The sequence below is a fragment of the Panulirus ornatus genome, chromosome 55 (assembly GCF_036320965.1).
Source record: "Panulirus ornatus isolate Po-2019 chromosome 55, ASM3632096v1, whole genome shotgun sequence".
In the NCBI taxonomy this organism is placed as follows: Eukaryota; Metazoa; Arthropoda; class Malacostraca; order Decapoda; family Palinuridae; genus Panulirus; species Panulirus ornatus.
This window is the reverse complement of record NC_092278.1, coordinates 18267572-18289612: the sequence shown is the minus strand read 5'-3', so window position 1 is coordinate 18289612 and position 22041 is coordinate 18267572. Positions and strand designations below refer to the sequence as shown.

At 37.4% G+C, this 22041-nt stretch overlaps 1 protein-coding gene across 1 annotated transcript; it reads left to right on the top strand.

The window, feature by feature from the left end:
• Positions 1-99: 99 nt before the first annotated feature.
• Positions 100-20958, top strand: CCT7 (chaperonin containing TCP1 subunit 7). The gene is made up of 11 exons (XM_071692910.1): positions 100-222; positions 2328-2480; positions 2651-2758; positions 2968-3126; positions 3565-3756; positions 8558-8722; positions 10167-10300; positions 10513-10665; positions 13218-13369; positions 18723-18911; positions 20409-20958. Exons 1-11 carry the CDS (start codon positions 220-222, stop codon positions 20624-20626), a joined length of 1626 nt encoding a protein of 541 aa, XP_071549011.1. The 5' UTR covers positions 100-219; the 3' UTR covers positions 20627-20958.
• Positions 20959-22041: the final 1083 nt, after the last annotated feature.

Genomic DNA, 22041 nt, shown 5'->3' with positions numbered 1-22041 from the left:
GCTAAAAATATCTTATCGCGCATTCATACATGTATACCATGATTTTTTTTCTATTTTTTGGTCCATATCAGTTTGTTTGATCAGTAATTATATTTTCAGAAAACTCTAGAAGGTTCTAGGAGTTTGTGCCGTCGAGGTGGATTTCTAGCGGTGTGTGTCCGGTGTGCCGCATTGTTTTGACGGGTTGTGATAGCGGGAGTGTCACTCACAAATACCAAAATGGTAAGAAATATAATAAGGTTAACGATATATGGTTGCATTGCCGGGTTATTTATGACTGTTTTAAATAACGTAAGGGTTTTGAAGGGATCTTGTAGTAAAATAAAGGAGAACTAATGACATTAAGTGTCACATGGTTATGCATGTCGTCTGCTGGTTAGTCATGTTTTGTATATACATCAGATTCATGGAAGAGTGATTTGGAAATTCGTCTGAATGAGATATTGGCCGATGCATCAAAATTTTTTTTAGCTTCTTTTCCATCCTAATTGTACTGGTATAGATGTTAGTGGGATATGGTGAGCAGTGGTAGGGGCGCGGTGCTATTGTTAGATATGAAATTGGGGTTTTAGTTTTATTATAAAGAAATCGTTTGTTTTAACATACTCATGATTGTCTGTGACATTTAGTCTTTACTAGAATACGGAGGAAGATATGGCTGGGATTAATTTGGAAAATGTTGATTAATTTGGAAAGTGTTGAGAAGAGTATAGTAATGTTCTTCCCCCCCAAAAAATAATGTTTTGATGAGCAAGATATACTTTAAATTCTGTCAGGACTGACAAGGATGAAGACTTAGACGGATTATGGTCATTACGTATTTTCCCTGCTAACGTAATATTTCGCTTTTTATGCTGGAAAGTTGTAATTGTTGAGAATATGAAAATGAAGATAGTAAATTTAAAGTTTACCAGCACAATGAAACTGGTGTGAAGATTGAGGAGAAAGGTTGGAATGGAGTATTAGAGAATTAGATTATATTTAGTGATCTAATTCTCTATTACTCCATACCAACTTTTCTCCTCAATCTTCACACCAGTTTCATTGTGCTTGATTAATGTAAATATATCAAACTTAAAGATTACTCAAAATCTATGAAAACCTCACCTACCTCTCATAGCTTGTGAGATTTAGTAATATCTTAATGCTCATTATTGTAATTGTGATGTGCCAAGTCAAACTCATGATTCACGTCATGATAACTGCCAACTAACGTCACCGAACAATGACAGACTGAGCAGCCCATGTGCTGTCACCTAGGCTCCCCACATGCAGCCATTTCAGTTAGCTTAAGATAGTGATTTTGTTCTGTATTGCTAATGCAGTGTGTAGAGAATATAATAGTATTTATATTGAATGATATAGAATAGGTCGATTGTGATTAGGGGAAATGTGTCATTATATGATGTAACAATAGGTAATTTATATGTAAAATATCGACGTAACCCAGAAAACCTCACCTGATCTCTCTTGCAGTCAAGATTTTTAACGTTTGATATTTAGGAAGAAATATGCCAGTCACACCCATGATTGAGTTCTGTGCAAATGGTGCTTAATTTCATGAAACGTATGACAATGTGGTCGTGCATTCCTCAGGAACAGACTAATTTATATTCAATTATTTCCTCTATCATTTTGGCTATTAGGTAAGGTTTTATGGGTTCTTTTTAATTTTTAAAGGAATTACCTACTTTTATGATAACTTAGTTTTACAGAAAAGCATCTCCATGTGCCTAAATTCCTCATTTGCTTGGTGTTTTAGTTTGTCGAGTTAGGTTTCCATTGGTCCAACTCACTCTATAAGTTTCCAGTTTCTCCAGTTAGGTTACTAGATTGTTAATATATAGACATATATTTGTACCTGATTATGTTTAGGACACGTGCATGGTAGATGCTAAGTCGCTGGATTGATTCCTTTCATCTTTTTATATTGAATTTTTTAGTAGCTTCACAGGGCACCTGATTTCATGCCATGAATGAGAAATTTGTGGTGTTGGTGTGCTACTTCTCCCCAGTCCTGCAGCCATGTGAAAATTAATTCATATTGATTTATCAAATATTAGCAAGTGTGATTTTTCTGGCTTTCATCAGAGAACAACATAGATTACAGTTTGTGGTTATTGAGTCATGAGTTCCATTGCGATATGGATGGTAGTAATGATAGGTTGGATTTTACCTAGATTAAGGGTGCATAGAGATTTTGGGTTTTGGGGATTACATTCTCAGAATAGCAGCATCAGTTGCCATGCACTCCTGTGAACAATTTGGGGTTATGAAGGTTTCTCAGTTATTTACAGTTTGTATTTCGTTTTTCATTTCTCTTTCAGCATCCACAGATCATTTTAATGAAAGAGGGGACAGACTCCTCCCAAGGGAAACCACAGTTGATCTCAAATATCAATGCCTGCGCTGCTGTTGTTGATGCCATACGGACAACACTTGGACCGCGTGGCATGGACAAACTTGTTGTTGATACCAGGGTATGTGCCCTTTAAAGTATAATTAGTTTGGAATTGAGTACTGTTTCTTAGAAACATTGACAGCAGTATTTTCCTTATAATAGAGAATCAGAACTTGATAACTGATGGTTAGTGTTTCTTTGATTTTGTCTTGGTAAGTTTGGGAACTCATAAAAGTTTTTGTATTTCAGGGAAAAGCAACAATCAGTAATGATGGTGCTACCATACTGAAGCAGTTGGATATTGTTCACCCTGCTGCTAAAACTTTAGTAGATATTGCAAAGTCTCAGGATGCTGAGGTAAATCTTTTTCTTTATGTATTCATCTAAGCCATGAAAATGCCTTTTGTTTTAATCTTTACACCTAAATCCTATGTATTATAAGTACTGCTGCACATTTTATTGATTTTATTTTGAAAAAAGATGCTGCCAAAGATGCATTGCTACTAGATTCACTTGAATTCATATATTTTCATTATTCTGAGAATATTTTGCATTAATCTTTACAGGTAGGAGATGGTACTACCACAGTTGTGTTGCTGGCAGGTCAGTTCCTTGAACAGTGCAAAAGCCTCATTGAAGAAGGTGTCCATCCTCATGCTATTATCAGAACTTTTCGTCGTGCTACTAACCTGGCCATAGACAAGATTAATGAGATTGCTGTTAAGGTTAGTTTTTGGTATGAAAGCTTTCTAAGCTTTTGATGTTGTTAAAGAAGAATTTTGGGTATCATCTCAATGACTTTTTTCTAAATTTTTGTACCTGCTGCAGAGGTCATATTTGAATCATGCCCTAGTGAGATTAATGGAAAATGATTAATCATCTTGCATGTATGTGTATACTAAGATAATTTGAATTGTTCCCATTTTGTCAAAAAGTTTTCAATATTAGCAAATTTGTAATTGGGAAATTGCACTTTGTTCAACAATATTTGCATTTATCATTGACATGCTGATTGGAAACTGTTAGAGGGACAAAAGAAAGAACATGAACAGTACAGTGTCTTTATTATAGTAAATTTGTGAGGAACTTGGAAATGAGTGTGCAATAATTATAGTGTTGTAGATGAGTAATCAGAATTTTTTATTTTCATGTTTTCATTGCAGATAAATAAGCAAGATCCAGTTGAGTTACGATCCATTTTGGAGAAATGTGCTGCAACCTCCCTTAATAGTAAGCTAATTCACCAGCAGAGGGATTTCTTTGCAAAAATGGTTGTGGATGCTGTTATGTCTTTAGATAGTCTCCTGCCCCTTGACATGATTGGTATCAAGAAAGTACCAGGTGGTGCCTTAGAGGTAAGTACAATAGAGTGCCCTAATTTTTCTTATATTGGTATGCTTGTACAGTGCTGTAAATTGTCTTCGGTTTGGAAAGTTTCACGATTGTCCTATATTAAAATTTTGAATTTATTGGCATATTTGGTTAGGATCTTAGGGTTTAAGTGTTGTTAATTATAGTTGTACCCTCTTCAAGTTCTTATATCCTTGTACTACACAAGTTCTCTCTGTCTATTGTTGTTAATTTTCACTGGACTGTATGTACGAAAACAAAGATTACTCATCCAGTCTTTTGAATTGGGACAAATCCTTTGCCAAGCACACACACAACTAATTTTTTCCAGTTACTGGGCTCTCTTTACACCCCAGATACATCCTCCTCACATGTACTGCATCTTATCACTTTAACCCATAAGCAATGGCAGACACCAAGTGATTTTACCTTAGGAAACAGCAGCTAACATGAGGTGATGTTCTCTAAAGAAACAGTGGTTGACATCAATTGTTAAGCTAACTTTATCTGTCTCTTTAAATTTTAGTATCTTAGAATGGAGTATCTTATCACGTAGGTGGCATGGCAAAAAAATCTGCTGTCCTCTGTAACCTTACAATCATTGTAAGTGCATAGTCATTCTACAAAAAGATATGTACAATCAGTATTGGACAACTTAGGTTAGCAGGAATGCTTATGTTGCGTATTTGGCGAGGTATTTGAGGTCTTTGTGATGTGTGTTAAATCATGGTTCGTTTCTCATGTACACAATATCTAAAGATTGAGTTGGTAGATGTGGACAAAATTTTTACCACACGGGCTGTGTGAAAAGTTGTGCATTTGATTTGAATTTGGAGGTTATTGATTGAAAGTCATAGGTCGCATAGGGCATAAGGGTAGCTTGAACACTTTCTAGCTTTATTTGTGTTTTTTAGCCAGTTGCATTGAAGGTGAAAAGCTAATGTACATATTGCTATCAATATCTGATAAGTTGGATGCAAGTAGATATAAATAATCTTGATTCAAAAAGATATATTAAAGTTTGGTAAAGTGTGTGGAAGAAGAAAGTTAAGAGTAAATGTGAATAAGAGCAAGGTTATTAGGTACAGTAGGGTTGAGGGTCAAGTCAATTGGGAGGTGAGTTTGAATGGAGAAAAACTGGAGGAAGTGAAGTGTTTTAGATATCTGGGAGTGGATCTGGCAGCGGATGGAACCATGGAAGCGGAAGTGGATCATAGGGTGGGGGAGGGGGCGAAAATTCTGGGGGCCTTGAAGAATGTGTGGATGTCGAGAACATTATCTCGGAAAGCAAAAATGGGTATGTTTGAAGGAATAGTGGTTCCAACAATGTTGTATGGTTGCGAGGCGTGGGCTATGGATAGAGTTATGCGCAGGAGGATGGATGTGCTGGAAATGAGATGTTTGAGGACAATGTGTGGTGTGAGGTGGTTTGATCGAGTGAGTAACGTAAGGGTAAGAGAGATGTGTGGAAATAAAAAGAGCGTGGTTGAGAGAGCAGAAGAGGGTGTTTTGAAGTGGTTTGGGCACATGGAGAGGATGAGTGAGGAAAGATTGACCAAGAGGATATATGTGTCGGAGGTGGAGGGAGCAAGGAGAAGAGGGAGACCAAATTGGAGGTGGAAAGATGGAGTGAAAAAGATTTTGTGTGATCGGGGCCTGAACATGCAGGAGGGTGAAAGGAGGGCAAGGAATAGAGTGAATTGGAGCGATGTGGTATACCGGGGTTGACGTTCTGTCAGTGGATTGAATCAAGGCATGTGAAGCGTCTGGGGTAAACCATGGAAAGCTGTGTAGGTATGTATATTTGCGTGTGTGGACGTATGTATATACATGTGTATGGGGGGGGGGGGTTGGGCCATTTCTTTCGTCTGTTTCCTTGCGCTACCTCGCAAACGCGGGAGACAGCGACAAAGTATAAAAAAAAAAAAAAAAGGAATTACTGATATGATCTAATCTTTGTAGATTGCAACTTTTAAGATAGGGAAAGCAAGATGTTTGATAAAAGACTATACAGTATTGCTCTCGTGGGCTGATGGCTGATTAGGAGGGAAGTTGTCTGCTAGAAGCCAAATTGCATTACATCTCATATTTTTCCGAGGAACATAAATTAGATATTAATGAGTGTAATAGACATCTACCTTATATCTTCAAGACTGGTGATGTTTAGGGAGTAGCAAAGATTACTCTGAAATAGAAGAAAATAGCTCCAAAAGCAATGTGAATCACCCTCCAGTTTGGAATGTGGCTTGCATGAGGCACGAGCTTATCTTCCCATGCTCATGATGGTCAATCATTTTCCGCTCTTCAGCAGTGCTAAGGTGTTTCCTGGGCCTCTTAGCATATGCAGCAGTGATAGCACTCTAATCTGCCATAAGTCAGTACAAAAAGTTAGGCCTTTGTACCATAAAAAAAACTACCATTGTATGAAAATACTAGCATTGCATTTGTGTGTTTCGACTTAAGTGGGCACTTACCCCAAAGCGGTGGGCATTGATCAGACCATGTCTTCTATAGTCTTAGAATTTCTGCTTAAATTTTCTTTTGAAGTATGATGGCACAAAAGATGGTTTTGCAGGATAAGATTAACATAATGTAAAATTATGGTTATGTATGCAGAGAGAACAGTATATAAAGACAAAATTGAGTTGATTTGCAACAGGGTTTCATGTGTTTTGCTGACATCTAGCATCCCAAACCAAGGTTAGGAACATCCCAAACTCAGTTTATTAGGTCCTTAGCTTACCAGACTAAATTTGTGTTCAGACAGACTATTATGAGAATGTCTTGTTAGATCCCAGTCTTAGTCTAGTGGGGTCCAAAGAGTTTGTTAGAAGCCAAATTCGGATTCATTGAAGTCTGTTAGAATGGAGGTTTGTTGTATAAAACTTGCTAGAATGGAGGTTGTATAACACTTGCTAGAATGGAGGTTGTATAACACTTGCATTTCACCCAACTGGAATATTTTTGTGTGCTAACACCTTATAAACTAAGAGAAATTACTGAACTAGAATATGTGGAAGTATCCTCAAGTGTCTGCATAAAGGATAAAAGCTGTAAAAAATTAAACCCTTTAAAATGTGATGGAATAGATATTTTGTAACTTGAATATGGAAAATTTTGAAAGAACTAACTTCCAACCAGCTGATGATAAGCTCTTGCTTGAATGACAGATTAGCAGTAATGTGCCGCATAAGTCTGTTGAATAACAGTTGTGTAGTAAGTGTCAGGGTGTCAAGTTTAATCTCTTTTTTTATTTATTTATTATACTTTGTCGCTGTCTCCCGCGTTTGCGAGGTAGCGCAAGGAAACAGACGAAAGAAATGGCCAACCCCCCCATACACATGTATATACATACGTCCACACACGCAAATATACATACCTACACAGCTTTCCATGGTTTACCCCAGACACTTCACATGCCTTGATTCAATCCACTGACAGCACGTCAACCCCGGTATACCACATCGCTCCAATTCACTCTATTCCTTGCCCTCCTTTCACCCTCCTGCATGTTCAGGCCCCGATCACACAAAATCTTTTTCACTCCATCTTTCCACCTCCAATTTGGTCTCCCTCTTCTCCTCATTCCCTCCACCTCCGACACATATATCCTCTTGGTCAATCTTTCCTCACTCATTCTCTCCATGTGCCCAAACCACTTCAAAACACCCTCTTCTGCTCTCTCAACCACGCTCTTTTTATTTCCACACATCTCTCTTACCCTTACGTTACTCACTCGATCAAACCACCTCACACCACACATTGTCCTCAAACATCTCATTTCCAGCACATCCATCCTCCTGCGCACAACTCTATCCATAGCCCACGCCTCGCAACCATACAACATTGTTGGAACCACTATTCCTTCAAACATACCCATTTTTGCTTTCCGAGATAATGTTCTCGACTTCCACACATTCTTCAAGGCCCCCAGAATTTTCGCCCCCTCCCCCACCGTATGATCCACTTCCGCTTCCATGGTTTCATCCGCTGCCAGATCCACTCCCAGATATCTAAAACACTTCACTTCCTCCAGTTTTTCTCCATTCAAACTCACCTCCCAATTGACTTGACCCTCAACCCTACTGTACCTAATAACCTTGCTCTTATTCACATTTACTCTTAACTTTCTTCTTCCACACACTTTACCAAACTCAGTCACCAGCTTCTGCAGTTTAATCTCTTATTGGCCAATATTCTTAACATTATGGGAAACCTGGAGGATTTCATTAGAACAGAACTGATGGATATCCTCTAACGTGTACCGGGTCATTCTTGTCACATCATAAACAAAGATTGGGACTTAAGCATTAAACAGACAGACAGACCAAGTACTCACCAAAGAACCACAGTCCCTGATTAATTTGTGGGTGAAAAGGTTATTCCGTGTACTGCAAATGCATGAGGTGACTATCTGGTGTATTATTATGGAATGTGAGCGGTTAAGAAATATTTTACAAAAATTGGATGTGAAAACTGAGAATTTTACAAATGGGAAAATGACACTGGACATGCAGTTTAGAATGGGTTGTTATACAAAAGCATAAGTTTTGTGGTACTTTACATACATAAGTTCTTAAGAGTTGGAATGACATGGGTAGTGTGTCAGAATTTTCACATAGAAAGTACTCTTATGTTGATTTGTGTGTGTTTTGTAAATTTTCTAACTCTATAGGCAAACTTTTATGAGTTGCAATCAATTCTATCTGCTTTGTAATAGATTGCATATATGATTTGGATTGTTAGTTCAAAAGTAATATTTGAAGCAGAAAAACATTCCTCATAATGTGTTGAACTTTTTTCCAGGATTCACGTTTGATTGATGGTGTGGCCTTTAAGAAGACTTTCTCTTATGCTGGTTTTGAGATGCAGCCAAAACGGTATGAGAAACCTAAAATAGCACTATTGAATATTGAACTGGAACTCAAGGCAGAAAGGGACAATGCTGAAATTAGAGTAAATAATGTTGAGGTATGAAGTACTTCGGTTTGTTCGTTTAATAGATTTTTGCTTTTAGTCAAGATATTTTAGTGAATAAATATCCTATATTCATATGCATTCAGGCTTTGAATAGAGATGTTGCCAGTATATTATTAGATATATTATTTTTAGAAGTATATTGCTCCTTTTACCTTAACCTCTTAAGATGGATTATCCATACAGATTTATTAACAAATATACAGTAATAGAGCACACTGGAATAGTTCATCCACTTGGTTGGATTTTGCTTCTGTGTTGTGCTACAGCCATGCAATAGCCTCAATGACGTGCCAGTCATTTTGGGTTTATCTGTGTGTTGTCCATGGCTTTTTAATAAGTGCTCCTCTTGCAAATGAATTATTGTCTTAATTGGAATGAAATATGCTTAACTAGCTGATCCTTATTTTTGCTGTTTATTCCAACTTATTTTTACATTTTAATCTTTGTTAGAAAACAAAATGAGGCCCCTTTTTTTTTTTTTTTCCATTATTGACATTGTGTTGTTGGGAAAGTGGGAAAGGTGGTGAGGTATAGAATAAGGTAAGGCTGCTTATCATGATCATCCAAAGGGGAGCCTCTATTACATCTTCTTTTCTCATCAAATTGCTTTCCCTGACTCTCTCATCTTGCATACATCTACACCCATACTATCCCACCTGTGCCACCCCATCATCAAACACATGGCATAACCATTTAAAATTTCATTCCATCTCTTCATCTCATCTTGGCCCATTACTACTTTATTTGTTCCCATCACTTATGGTCCCTTTGTTCTGTTTTTTCACATTACTAGATGCCTTCCAAAACATTTTCTTTCTTTGTTTCCTGCATTAGAGGGGTAACACAAACAACAGACAAAGAAAGGCCTCATTCACTCACATGCATTATGTAGCTGTCACGTGGAATGCAATGAAACCACAACCCCCAAATCCACAACTAGGGCCTGCACACCTTTTAGTGGTTTGCTCTGACCAGTTCATCTAGTGTTTGGAATGAATGAATATTGGCCCTGTTTGCACACACTTCTCTGTAGCTGTCTTGTATGATATACCAAAACTGAAGCTCACCAAGAGTTACATTGGTAGATTTCATGTAATAAGGTTAGTGTGTAGTGAATGAAACAGAAAAATCATTGTTGTATTATATTATGGAACTCATTCCTGAAGAATTTATTTGCCCATTTAGTCTTACACTCCATAAAAAATTGATTAAGGAGCTCTATTTTGGTTGGGATTGATGTGTATTTTGATTATTATTATTGATGATTATTGATTGTTTGCCAATTTAGGTGTGTATTGTTGAGGTTCTGTAATAATGTAGACTGTATACCTATTTTTGCAATGTTACTTTGATATATAGTTTGGGAATTGTTTTTTGCTAGTAAGTGTAAATAGGCTTGATAGTGATTATGAAGTCCAGATATAATATCTTGCAGGAGTATCAAAGGATTGTTGATACTGAGTGGAATATTCTGTATGAAAAGCTGGAGCTCATCCACAAGTCTGGGGCAAAGGTTGTTCTTTCGAAACTTCCAATTGGTGATGTAGCCACCCAGTATTTTGCAGACAGGTAATTACATGTTATAAGCATTTGAGTTCTAATTTGCATTGATATTAGGTATTTTTTGAACAGAAGAAGCATAAGATTTACATTGTGTAGTTATGACATTATAAGGTCATGTTTGTTGTGTAGTTATGACGTTATACGGTCATGTTTGTTATGATTATCATAGATGATTTTTTGCTGATAGAAGATTTTTATGACTAAAGACCTTAATGCAGGGACATGTTCTGTGCTGGTCGTGTTGTTGATGAGGACATGAAACGAACCATCAAGGCTTGTGGAGGAGCTTTGATGACGACTGCACATGACCTCTCTGATTCTGTTCTTGGAACTTGTGAAGTCTTTGAGGAAAGGCAGATTGGTGCTGAGCGGTAAGAAATATTTTTTTATTTTTTCCATTACCTCTTGGGGCTTCTTTAAGAGCTAAACATTTTTTTTTTCTGCATATTGGTTATTAAGATACATTTTTGTAAACTAGTTAGTCTACTTACAAATCTGCTTATCTCGGTATTTAAACTGTACAAAGCTTGCAGCATCTGATCATATTTTTCTTGTCTTAAGCTCCAGTGATATTCTTTTGACATTGTTCACTTGAGTTCATGAAGCATTGGCTAATAACTGATAGATGATAATATCTTTAGTCAGAAAGAGACTCCATATATGACAAGCTGATAGTTTATTTTCATAATTACAAAGGTTTCAGTATGATAACCAATAGAAGCAGACAGACCTATAAGTTTTGTTTTCTTACTGTCAGAAAACAAATTCCATTTTTTACTCCATTTTGCAAATTTACCTAATTTTTTAAGATATGTTGTACCTAGGTAATGTATTTATTAAAGTTGATTTGAACACACCTGTGTTGTGATTATCAAAGGGTTAGATAATCTTCTAGGAAAGAGTGATCTGACACACTTGTTTTTGTTTCTAGTTGGTAACACCTAGGAAAGAGTGAACTGATACACTGATCTATGTTTTTCGCTTTGTTATTTTATCTTTTTAAGAAATAAACGAGGGGCTGGAAATCCTCCCCTCCTGTTTTGCTTTTCCAAAAGAAGGAACAGAGATGCGGGCCAATTGAGGATTTTTACCTCAGGCACGGTCATCTGTTCGTAACACTGTCTTGCTAATGCGGGAAATGGCGAATATGTACGAAGAAAGAAATAACAGAAAATGTATGCTTGAATGTAGTAATGACCCCGTTTTTTCTCTTGTTGATGTATGCTAAAATGACTTAAGAATTTTCATTTGTATGGTTCGTGCATTTTCTTCATATGTGTATATATCTTAATTCCTTTCCCATGTTCACAGTGCAGCTTTTTGAACAGAATGATAAATGGTTACATTTGTATGTGAGAGGGACATGTAAGGACAGAGATAAGTGGAGACTTTTGCTGTGTCCACCCCTTGATGGAGTTCCTGGAGGGAATGGGTGTCAGAGATACAGATTGATAGATAGATAGATTTGCAGAGGCTGTGAGCCGTACTTATGTGATGTTGCACAGCTTTGTTACAGGAGTAAAAACTCTAGTAGATTTTACAAGGAGTTTTTCATTCAAAATTTCACTGTTTTCATGTAGACTAGGTATATCATTTGCATGTGTGTTTACAAAGAATTACATCGATTCAGTAGAAATGAGAAAAGCACTGGCATACTGATACATCTTGCAGTATGGAAGGGCTTGAGTGATTAAAGAATGATAGAGGTGTTGCAGTAAAATGAGCTTATGTGAGAGCTGAAAAGGGTGTTCTGAAATGGCTTTGACGAATGGAGAGGATGAGTGAGGTGAGGATATCAAATAGGGTTTATATGTCAGAAGTTGAGGAACATGGAAAAGGGAGAAACTAAGGAGATGGAAGGCTGGAGTGACAATGATTTGCAGGTTTATGACCTGAACATGCAAGAAGGTATGAGGTTTGCAAGGGTTATTGCGAGTTGGAATGATGTTATATAAAGGGTATGGCATCCTGTTATTGAACTGAACCAGTGCATATGAAGCAGTGGCGACTGGTTATGGGTATGATGCTCTGATGGTGCGTTAACAATGACTTGAGTGAATTGGGCTATATCTTCATCTGTTCCAGATGCTACCTTGCAAACATGGTGGATGTGTTGGAAATGGAATGTTTGATGACAGTATATGGTTGAGGCAGTTTGATTAAGTACATATTGAAAGGGTAAGAGAGAGATGTGGTCATTAAAAAGAGTGTTGTTGAGAGCAGAAGAGGGTGTGTTGAAATGGTTTGGGTGTATGGAGAGAATGAATGAAGAAAGGTTGACAAAGGAATATATATCAGAAGTGGGTGGAACAAGAAGTGGGAGACTAAATTGGAGGTGGAAAGATGGAGTGAAAGTGAGGACAGTATGCGATGTGAGGCAGTTTGATTGAGTACCTAATGAAAGGGTAAGAGAGAGGTGTGGTAATAAAAAAGTGTGGTTGGGAGAGCAGAAGAGGGTGTGTTGAAATGTGTTAGGCGTGTGGAGAGAATGAGTGCGGAAAGTTTGACAAAGAGGATATATGTCAGAAGTGGATGGAACAAGAAGAAGTGGGAGACCAAATTGGAAGTGGAAGGATGGAGTGAAAATGATTTTGAGTGAATGGGACTTGAACATGCAGGAGGGTGGAAGGCATGCATGGAATAGAGTGAATTGTAATGATGTATACTAGGGTTGATGTGCCATCTGTGGCCTGAACTAGGGCATGTTAAGCATCTGGGGTAAACCATGGAAAGGTCTGTGGGGCCTGGATGTGGATAGGAAGTTGTCATTTTGGTGCAGTACACATTACAGCAAGAGAATGGATAACAGCAGATGTGGCATTTTTTCATCTGTTTTCTGGTGTTACCTCATTGACACAGGGTGGTGATGCTATTTTGTTTATATAAAGGAAATATCTCAGTTTTTTATTATCTTTTTCAACAGATTTAACTTGTTCAGGGGGTGCCCTCAGACAAAGACCTGTACAATTGTTTTACGTGGTGGAGCAGAGCAGTTTTTAGAGGAGACTGAAAGATCCCTGCACGATGCAATTATGATTGTCCGTAGGGCACTGAAGCATGATGCTGTTGTGGCAGGTATGTACTGGCTTGTTGAATTTTGTTGAACTGTGCATTATATAGGCGACAGATGTATATCATTCACTGTTTACCTTCATTTTGATTCCTTGTCGTACTGTGGATGAACACACACATCTTACTAGTAAAGCCTAGCCTAGAGGATGAATATGTACTTCTTAATTTTCTTGCTTCTAATTTGAATAAGCCCATGCTTTTTAGTAGTATATTAGATGCTGTATGTCACCCACAATCAGATCTTTCAGTTACAAATCAGAATGGCAGGAAGATGTCACATCCAAACTCTTGGAAAAGTACTGAGGATAGGAATTGTATCTGTTCAGAAGAAGACCACAAACTCGATGTCACCCAAAGTAAACATAGATTTTACTTTTACTTGACGAACACACCTCGACCACAATATTGATAAACCTAAATTCACTTCATCTTTGACAAATGGATTTACCATCTTGCTCATTTAAATAATGAGCTAGATGGTAAATTTATTTTTGCGACAGTAATTGTCTTGGATTATGTTATCAGGGTTGCACCCTATGTTTTAACTGCATAGTAAATCATGATTAGATAATAGCATTTACTATTGTATTACTGGGACACAAAGTACATAAATTATATTATTGTTTATTATACTTTGTCGCTGTCTCCCGCGTTAGCGTGGTAGCGCAAGGAAACACAAAAGAATGGCCCAGCCCACCCACATACACATGTATATACATACATGCCCACACATGCACATATACATACCTATACATTTCAACATATACATACATATACATACACAGACATACATATATGCACATGTGTACATTCCTACTTGCTGCCTTCATCCATTCTCGTCGCCACATGGAATGACACCCCCATCCCCCCGCACGCATGCGAGGTAGCGCTAGGGAAAGATGACAAAGACCACATTCGTTCATACTCAGTCTCTAGCTGTCATGTGTAAACCACAGCTCCCTTTCCACATCTAAACCCCACAGAACTTTCCACGGTTTACCCCAGACGCTTCACATGCCCTTGTTCAATCCATTGACAGCATGTTAACCCCAGTATACCACATTGTTCCAATTCACTGTATTCCTTGCACGCCTTTCACTATCCTGTATGTTCAGGCCCTGATCGCTCAAAATTTTTTTCACTCCAACCTTCCACCTCCAATTTGGTCTCCAACTTCTCCTCGTTCCCTCCACCTCTTACACATATATCCTCTTTGTCAGTCTTTCCTCACTCCTTCTTTCCATGTGAGCAAACCATTTTAGTACACCCTCTTCTGCTCTCTCAAATACTCTCTTTTTATTACCACACATCTCTCTTACACTTTCATTACTTACTCGATCAAACCACCTCACACTACGTATTGTCCTCAAACATCTTATTTCCAACATGTCCACCGTCCTCCGCACAACCCTATTTATAGCCCACACCTCACAACCATAAAATGTTGGAACCACTATTCCTTCAAACATACCCATTTTTACTCTCCAAGATAGCAGTCTCGCCTTCCACACATACTTAACGCTCCCAGAAACTTCGCCCCCTCCCCTCACTTCTGCTTCCATGGTTCCATCCGCTGCTAAATCCACATAATGTTAATAGAATTAACATACTCATGTATCTTCTGTACACAATTACAAATTGAAATGCTGTACTTCTGTCAGTAGGACTTCCTAATAGTTTTTGTGTCTTTTCATGGCACTGGCACATCTGCTTGAAGTTTGGCACTTCTCATTTATTTTCAGAGGTTTATGGTACAGTTTTAGAAAAGAAACTCTTTGAGGAATTCGCTGGGATTTTTTAGACCAGATTCTTTTATTTACAAATTTGGCTGTTGGATCTTTTCACTATTATATCAGCAAAATTTTTTGAATAAGGCCATTGTTAATCAGGTTTTGGGTATATAGCAGTATAGTAGAAAGCACAAGTACAGAAGATGTGTAAAGATGTAGTGAGAATTGGGTAACGCTAGGGATATTTCATGTGAAGGTGTTGGAGAATGATTGGGATCAGATGCAATGGAAGCATTTTTAGTTTTGAGGTGATATGAATAGAGATGGGTGGGTTGGGCCATTCTTTCGTCTGTTTCCTTGTGCTACCTCGCTAACGTGGGAGACAGTGACAAAGCAAAAAAAAAAAAATAAAAATGAATAGAGATGATGTTTTTGATTAACAAACCAATGGAGAGTTTAAAGGGAAATGCTTAGAAGTACTATGAGTTTTGAGATTCATATTTCATTATAAACTTTAAGCATCTGTTCAAGCTGCTACCATGCTTAGTTAAGTAAGTTGGTGGTGAAAGAAAAATTATAATCCAAGTTGAACATGAGATTTTGTAGAGTGCATAATTGAGTTATTGACCATTTGATTTGAAGCACAGAATATTTCATATAAAGATTATGGTAACATTGTTGATGAAGTTATCCTTTTGATATAGTTAATGATTATGGTGATGCTTATAGCTACATCGTAAAGTTAGTGTCTTATAGGGCATTTATAAGATTGAATTAAAAATGATTTTCTTTTAGAAAGACTTGCTTGGTTATATCAGGTACAGTAAAGGTTTCACAAGTTTGACCCCTTATTCAAATTTGTTGTTGAAATTGAGATGATGTATGCTCATCCAGCATTTGTGTATTCAATCAGAATTCCTGTGGAAATTTGCCCAAATTTGGTGACACTAAGTGAAAATTTTTACCCTGAGGCATATTGTCATGGGTTGATGAAAGGGGGTACAGGAATTTTGAGCTTCATGTTGCCTCCAGAGGAGACCATCTTTCCCTTGCTTCTGATTGTGGCACAGCCCCATAGCTGCTGGAGCCCCATCAGAATTGATGAAAATGATTAGAAAATTATGTATTTATTTATTATACTTAATTGCTGTTACGTATTTGCTTGCCTTCATCCATTTCTGTTGCTACCCTGCCCTACAGGAAACAGTATTGCTACCCCCTGCTTCAGCAAGGCAGTGCCAGGAAAACAGACAGAATGGCCACATTCATTCTCTTGCTGTCATGTGTAATGCACTGAAACCACAGACATTTCCATGGTTTACCCCAGATGTTTTACATACCCTGGTTCAGTCCATTGACAGCTCGTTGATTAGAAAATATTGGATGATATACTGTTTGCTCGGTTTTATGGCCTTTCGAGCTGTAAAACACATGCTTTGAAGCCCCAGTTTGATATAATCTTAATTGAAGCATATCTTCATCTGTTCTTGTTTCATCTTGCTAAGATGGATATGGCAGATATATATGAAGAAAACTAGAAAATTTCATTCTATATATGAAAAGTTAAAAATACGAAATATCAAGCCAGAACCAGAGAGAAATTTTCAGATGTAAAATGTATTTCAAAGACAAGATTTTTTTTATGTATATATTTGATGTGCACACAATTCCTCTGAAACTTTGCTTTGCAGTGCAGCATATGTATGGTACTACAGAGTTTTGTATGAAAGCTTTGATTCAGGCAATGAAACAGTGTCATAATACTAGATACCAGGAAAATAACATTTCTGTCATCTGTATGAGAGAAACCTAATGATTTTATAAATGGTTTATCACCAAACTGATGTGTTAGTGAAGCTTAGTTTCATCGAAATGTATGTGTTCAGGTTAAGCCATGGACTAGTTTGTGAGCCTTGGAATTGTAGTATATTGTGACAGTTTGAAAATAAATGTTTTTTTTTTTTTTTTTTATACTTTGTCGCTGTCTCCCGCGTTTGCGAGGTAGCGCAAGGAAACAGACGAAAGAAATGGCCCAACCCCCCCCCCCCATACACATGTACATACACACGTCCACACACGCAAATATACATACCTACACAGCTTTCCATGGTTTACCCCAGACGCTTCACATGCCTTGCTTCAATCCACTGACAGCACGTCAACCCCTGTATACCACATGACTCCAATTCACTCTATTTCTTGCCCTCCTTTCACCCTCCTGCATGTTCAGGCCCCGATCACACAAAATCTTTTTCACTCCATCTTTCCACCTCCAATTTGGTCTCCCTCTTCTCCTCGTTCCCTCCACCTCCGACACATATATCCTCTTGGTCAATCTCTCCTCACTCATTCTCTCCATGTGCCCAAACCATTTCAAAACACCCTCTTCTGCTCTCTCAACCACGCTCTTTTTATTTCCACACATCTCTCTTACCCTTACGTTACTTACTCGATCAAACCACCTCACACCACACATTGTCCTCAAACATCTCATTTCCAGCACATCCATCCTCCTGCGCACATCTCTATCCATAGCCCACGCCTCGCAACCATACAACATTGTTGGAACCACTATTCCCTCAAACATACCCATTTTTGCTTTCCGAGATAATGTTCTCGACTTCCACACATTTTTCAAGGCTCCCAAAATTTTCGCCCCCTCCCCCACCCTATGATCCACTTCCGCTTCCATGGTTCCATCCGCTGACAGATCCACTCCCAGATATCTAAAACACTTCACTTCCTCCAGTTTTTCTCCATTCAAACTCACCTCCCAATTGACTTGACCCTCACCCCTACTGTACCTAATAACCTTGCTCTTATTCACATTTACTCTCAACTTTCTTCTTCCACACACTTTACCAAACTCAGTCACCAGCTTCTGCAGTTTCTCACATGAATCAGCCACCAGCGCTGTATCATCAGCGAACAACAACTGACTCACTTCCCAAGCTCTCTCATCCCCAACAGACTTCATACTTGCCCCTCTTTCCAGGACTCTTGCATTTACCTCCCTTACAACCCCATCCATAAACAAATTAAACAACCATGGAGACATCACACACCCCTGCCGCAAGCCTACATACATAAATGTATGTAAATAAAAACATTGTTCAACTGTTTCTGGTACTTCCTTGCAATTGCAGGAAAAGAAATTAGGTATACAAAAAAAAGGTACTTGTTGCTATCAATTCTGCAGCTGTTCAATATATTAGGTATAGTAGGAAGATTTATAAGACACTGACTAGTACTTGAGCAAAATATTTACATTGACAGTTTCCATACACCCATTACATGAATATCTGAGGACTTGTTTGCTTCCTCTGAACACTGAAAATTAGTGTTAACCATATGTTTTTAGTGATCAAGATTCTTTGAAGGGCTTTGGGGATTGTGGTAAGTTACTGCAGGTTTCCAGCATTTCTTTTTGAGTCAAATTCCTTAATTTCTTGCAACATTATGCTTTAAGCTATGCTATACTTTGTCAGATTTTGATTGCCAGGCGTTTGGATTATTGCAATTACTCTTTAGTTTCATGCTTGAATGAAGAGATTAGGCTTAGAAATTTTCTGCACCTGTTTTAAGTGAGATGTTATGTCATGTATTTAAGATTGATATCCTTACAGGTGGTGGTGCTGTTGAGTTGGAAGTAAGCAGATATCTGAGGGAATATTCTCGTGCAATTGCTGGCAAAGAACAGCTGTTTTTGGCTGCTTATGCAAAGGCACTGGAAATAATACCCAGACAGTTATGTGATAATGCTGGCTTTGATTCCACCACCATCCTTAATAAACTGAGGGCTCGTCATGCTGAAGGTTTGTTCTTGTATTTGTAATTATAGTATTTACAGTTGAGTTTAGATGTATATGGATTACTTGAAAATTCCTTGGCTGGAGCAAGTTATTCCCTCTTCAGATAAATAGGAAATTTGGAGTTTTTTTTTTTTTTTTTTTTTTTTTTTTTTTTTTTTTTTTTTTTTTACAAAAGAGCTTATTTCAGCAAAAGGTATTCTCTTGCTGTCAGGAAAAGTAGCGTGTTTATTAAGGATTCTTTTTACATTCTGAAGTTATTTTTGAATGGAATGACTAAGGGTATAGAATGGCTGCTTGTGTTTGTGTGGCATGTTGGTGGGAGATGTGTGAGAAAGGATAGTGAGTGGTGGGATGACTTTTGTTAATGAGATAGGAAAGATAGATGTGTGGACATTAATTACAGGAAATGAATACAAGAGATTACTTTTATTTTGTTCTTAAGATTTCTGTGAAATTCTTCAGGATTATAGTTATTATCTTCTTTATATGGTACAAAATTATGAGAAAGATGTTTGGGAAATTGAAGTTGTTCAGTAGTTGACTAAAGGTAAATACTCCTCTGGTAATGTGGATTCGGTGTGATCGATAATAGGTTATTGATAATTGATCATAGTGCACTCCATGAAAACTGTAGAGTAGTTTAAGTTTAGTGAATGACTTGTTACTTGTTCCAGTTGGAACAGGCATCAGAGATATAGATAGAATGAATGCTGATAGTGAATAGTGGAGATGCAGATGTTTATTCTTGTAGGTAAGATGTGAAGATTTAAAGGAGATAATATGAATGTAGACATTAGTTTCCATTGATGGAACTTAATGTTAAACAAAGAAATAAGGGAATTTTTTGTGAAAGTATGGATTTCACTGTACAATATTTAGGATGTGTGAATAATGTTGTATGGTATTTATTTATTTGATTTACCATACTAGGTTAGGGAGTAATGATAATAGATGAGTAAATTGTGGTTGTACTGATACGTGTTTGTGCATAAGGTAAGTTTTAAGAGAGAGTGATTCCTGTTTAGTTCATTTCATGGGGCTTAAATAATGAATGTTTATTGCTTTATATTTGCCATAATTGAATTCTTATTTCCCTCAAAGGCTCAGTCCTCTGTTCTTAATGCTACCTCGCTAACATGTGAAGTGGCGAATATTATGAAAAAAAAGTTGTATCTTTACTTCTCATGTGACCATTTACTTGTCTTTAGTGCTACATTTTTCTTGAAAAATTGTGTTTAACTGAATTCAAGTTTTTTTAGTTGGTGTTGAATTACCTTGCCATCTAGTTTACGAGTTAATGCTAAATAGATGGTAAATGTAATCTTGACAACCATGAGTTGTATGATGATAATAGGTCTAGGAGAAAAATTTAAGATTCATCGTCCTGTCAAGTAATTGAATAAAGATGACAAAGAAAAATCAGAAATGATAATAGTGCGAGTGGAAGATTCATCTCAAAATATTTGGGATCATTTACCCATGATATCTTTCTTTTCACAGGTGGTAAATGGTATGGTGTAGATGTCATGAATGAAGATATTACGGACAATTTTGGAGCCTGTGTTTGGGAACCAGCTTTAGTCAAGATCAATGCCCTAACTGCTGCCTCTGAGGCTGCCTGTCTCATCCTTTCTGTTGACGAGACAATAAAATCACCTCGGTCAGCTGCAGAAAATGCGGGTATGCCAGGAGGCAGGGGACGTGGAAGGCCCATGTGAATATGAGTGCTTGACTAAGGCTGGAATTGTTTATGTGCACAAGACAATATTGTTTTTCAAGAACTGCTGAAAAGTTTCCTACCATTCTGGCTGTAAGTGCATACTAATTCAGTATGAGGATTCTGGAGTGGTGTTACTTAATCAAAAGTATTCAGTACTTTTAAATTTGAATGCTTATTGCAGAAATAACAGCTAAATTTTTCTTCATTGATCTCTCTATTTGCTTTTCATTTGTTTGCCTGGTGAAACTCAAGTGCCCAGTGTTGCAGTAGTGCCCTTCTTACACATGCATCTGAAGATTAAACCTTTTGATAATAAAGAATTTAACTGGTTTTATCATATCCTTTTCCTTAGTTTACTTGGCTGAATATATTTTTAGCATTCTGTACAGAAAGTTTTACAAGAGGCTGCATAACAGAAATATTTACCTAAATTACAACTTAATAGGAGTGACAATTGACTAGATCTATGGCAGTTAGAATGTCTTAGATACTTTGTTATATTAAAGTAAATTTAGGTCTTCAATTGGTTGAAATGTTAAAATAATAATGTTGCATTGAACAATAAATCACCAGGTACAAAACCAGTAGGATTAATGGAACAGTCTTAGAAACTTGTCCTAAATGTAATCCATCAAGGAGATATTACATAAGATGAAAGGGACAGGAAAACACCACTAATACTTATTGAATTTGTCACATGACAGGATTAAGTACAATGTAGAGTAAGTCATAGCAAATGGTACATTTAAAAGACAGATGTTAGTGAAAGCCTTGCTTAAGATTGAATGTGGCAAAGCAGCAGGAATGGGTGAGATTGCAATTTATTTTCTAAAGAAAGTGGGTGCTTCGTAATTGTTTATTAGTCAGGCTATTCATTGTTTGCCTGACCCAAAGTAAGGTTCTTGGAGACTTTCAGAATACAAGTGTTGTGTCCTTGAAGTGAGTGCTTGCATTACATATGTAACACTTTAATGGAAAAAACTAGAAAGGTGCATATTATAGCTATTGATCTATTTATCATTTTGTATTGTGTCTAATAAGCTTTTCTGGGACTAAATTTCTCGGTCATAACTGATGTCTTATGAATACTCTTGGCTCAGTGTATGGGAGAGTCATAACTGACAGTGCAAGGCTCAGAATATTTGAATAAGGTGGACCTAATGTAGTTTCAGGAAAGGTATAGGGTGTATGAACCAGTGGTGTGCTTTGAAGAATTTTAAAAATACTTTGAGAAAGATAGTGAATTGTATGTAGCATTTATGGATCTGGAGAAAGCATATGGTGGGACTGACAGAGGCCTGATGAAAGGTTTTGCAAGTGAATGAATGATTGGGTTAAATGAAAAACTACAGATTGCAGTGAGAAGCTTTTACAAGGAGAGTGAGGCATGTATGTGGGTAGGAGGGTGAGTGG

Bases quoted from the DNA above. Each gene is read 5' to 3' on its own strand.
- CCT7 (XM_071692910.1), top strand. The intron at 3,757-8,557 runs GTAAGTACAATA...ACTTTTTTCCAG, and splicing joins TACCAGGTGGTGCCTTAGAG to GATTCACGTTTGATTGATGG. The intron at 8,723-10,166 runs GTATGAAGTACT...AATATCTTGCAG, and splicing joins TTAGAGTAAATAATGTTGAG to GAGTATCAAAGGATTGTTGA.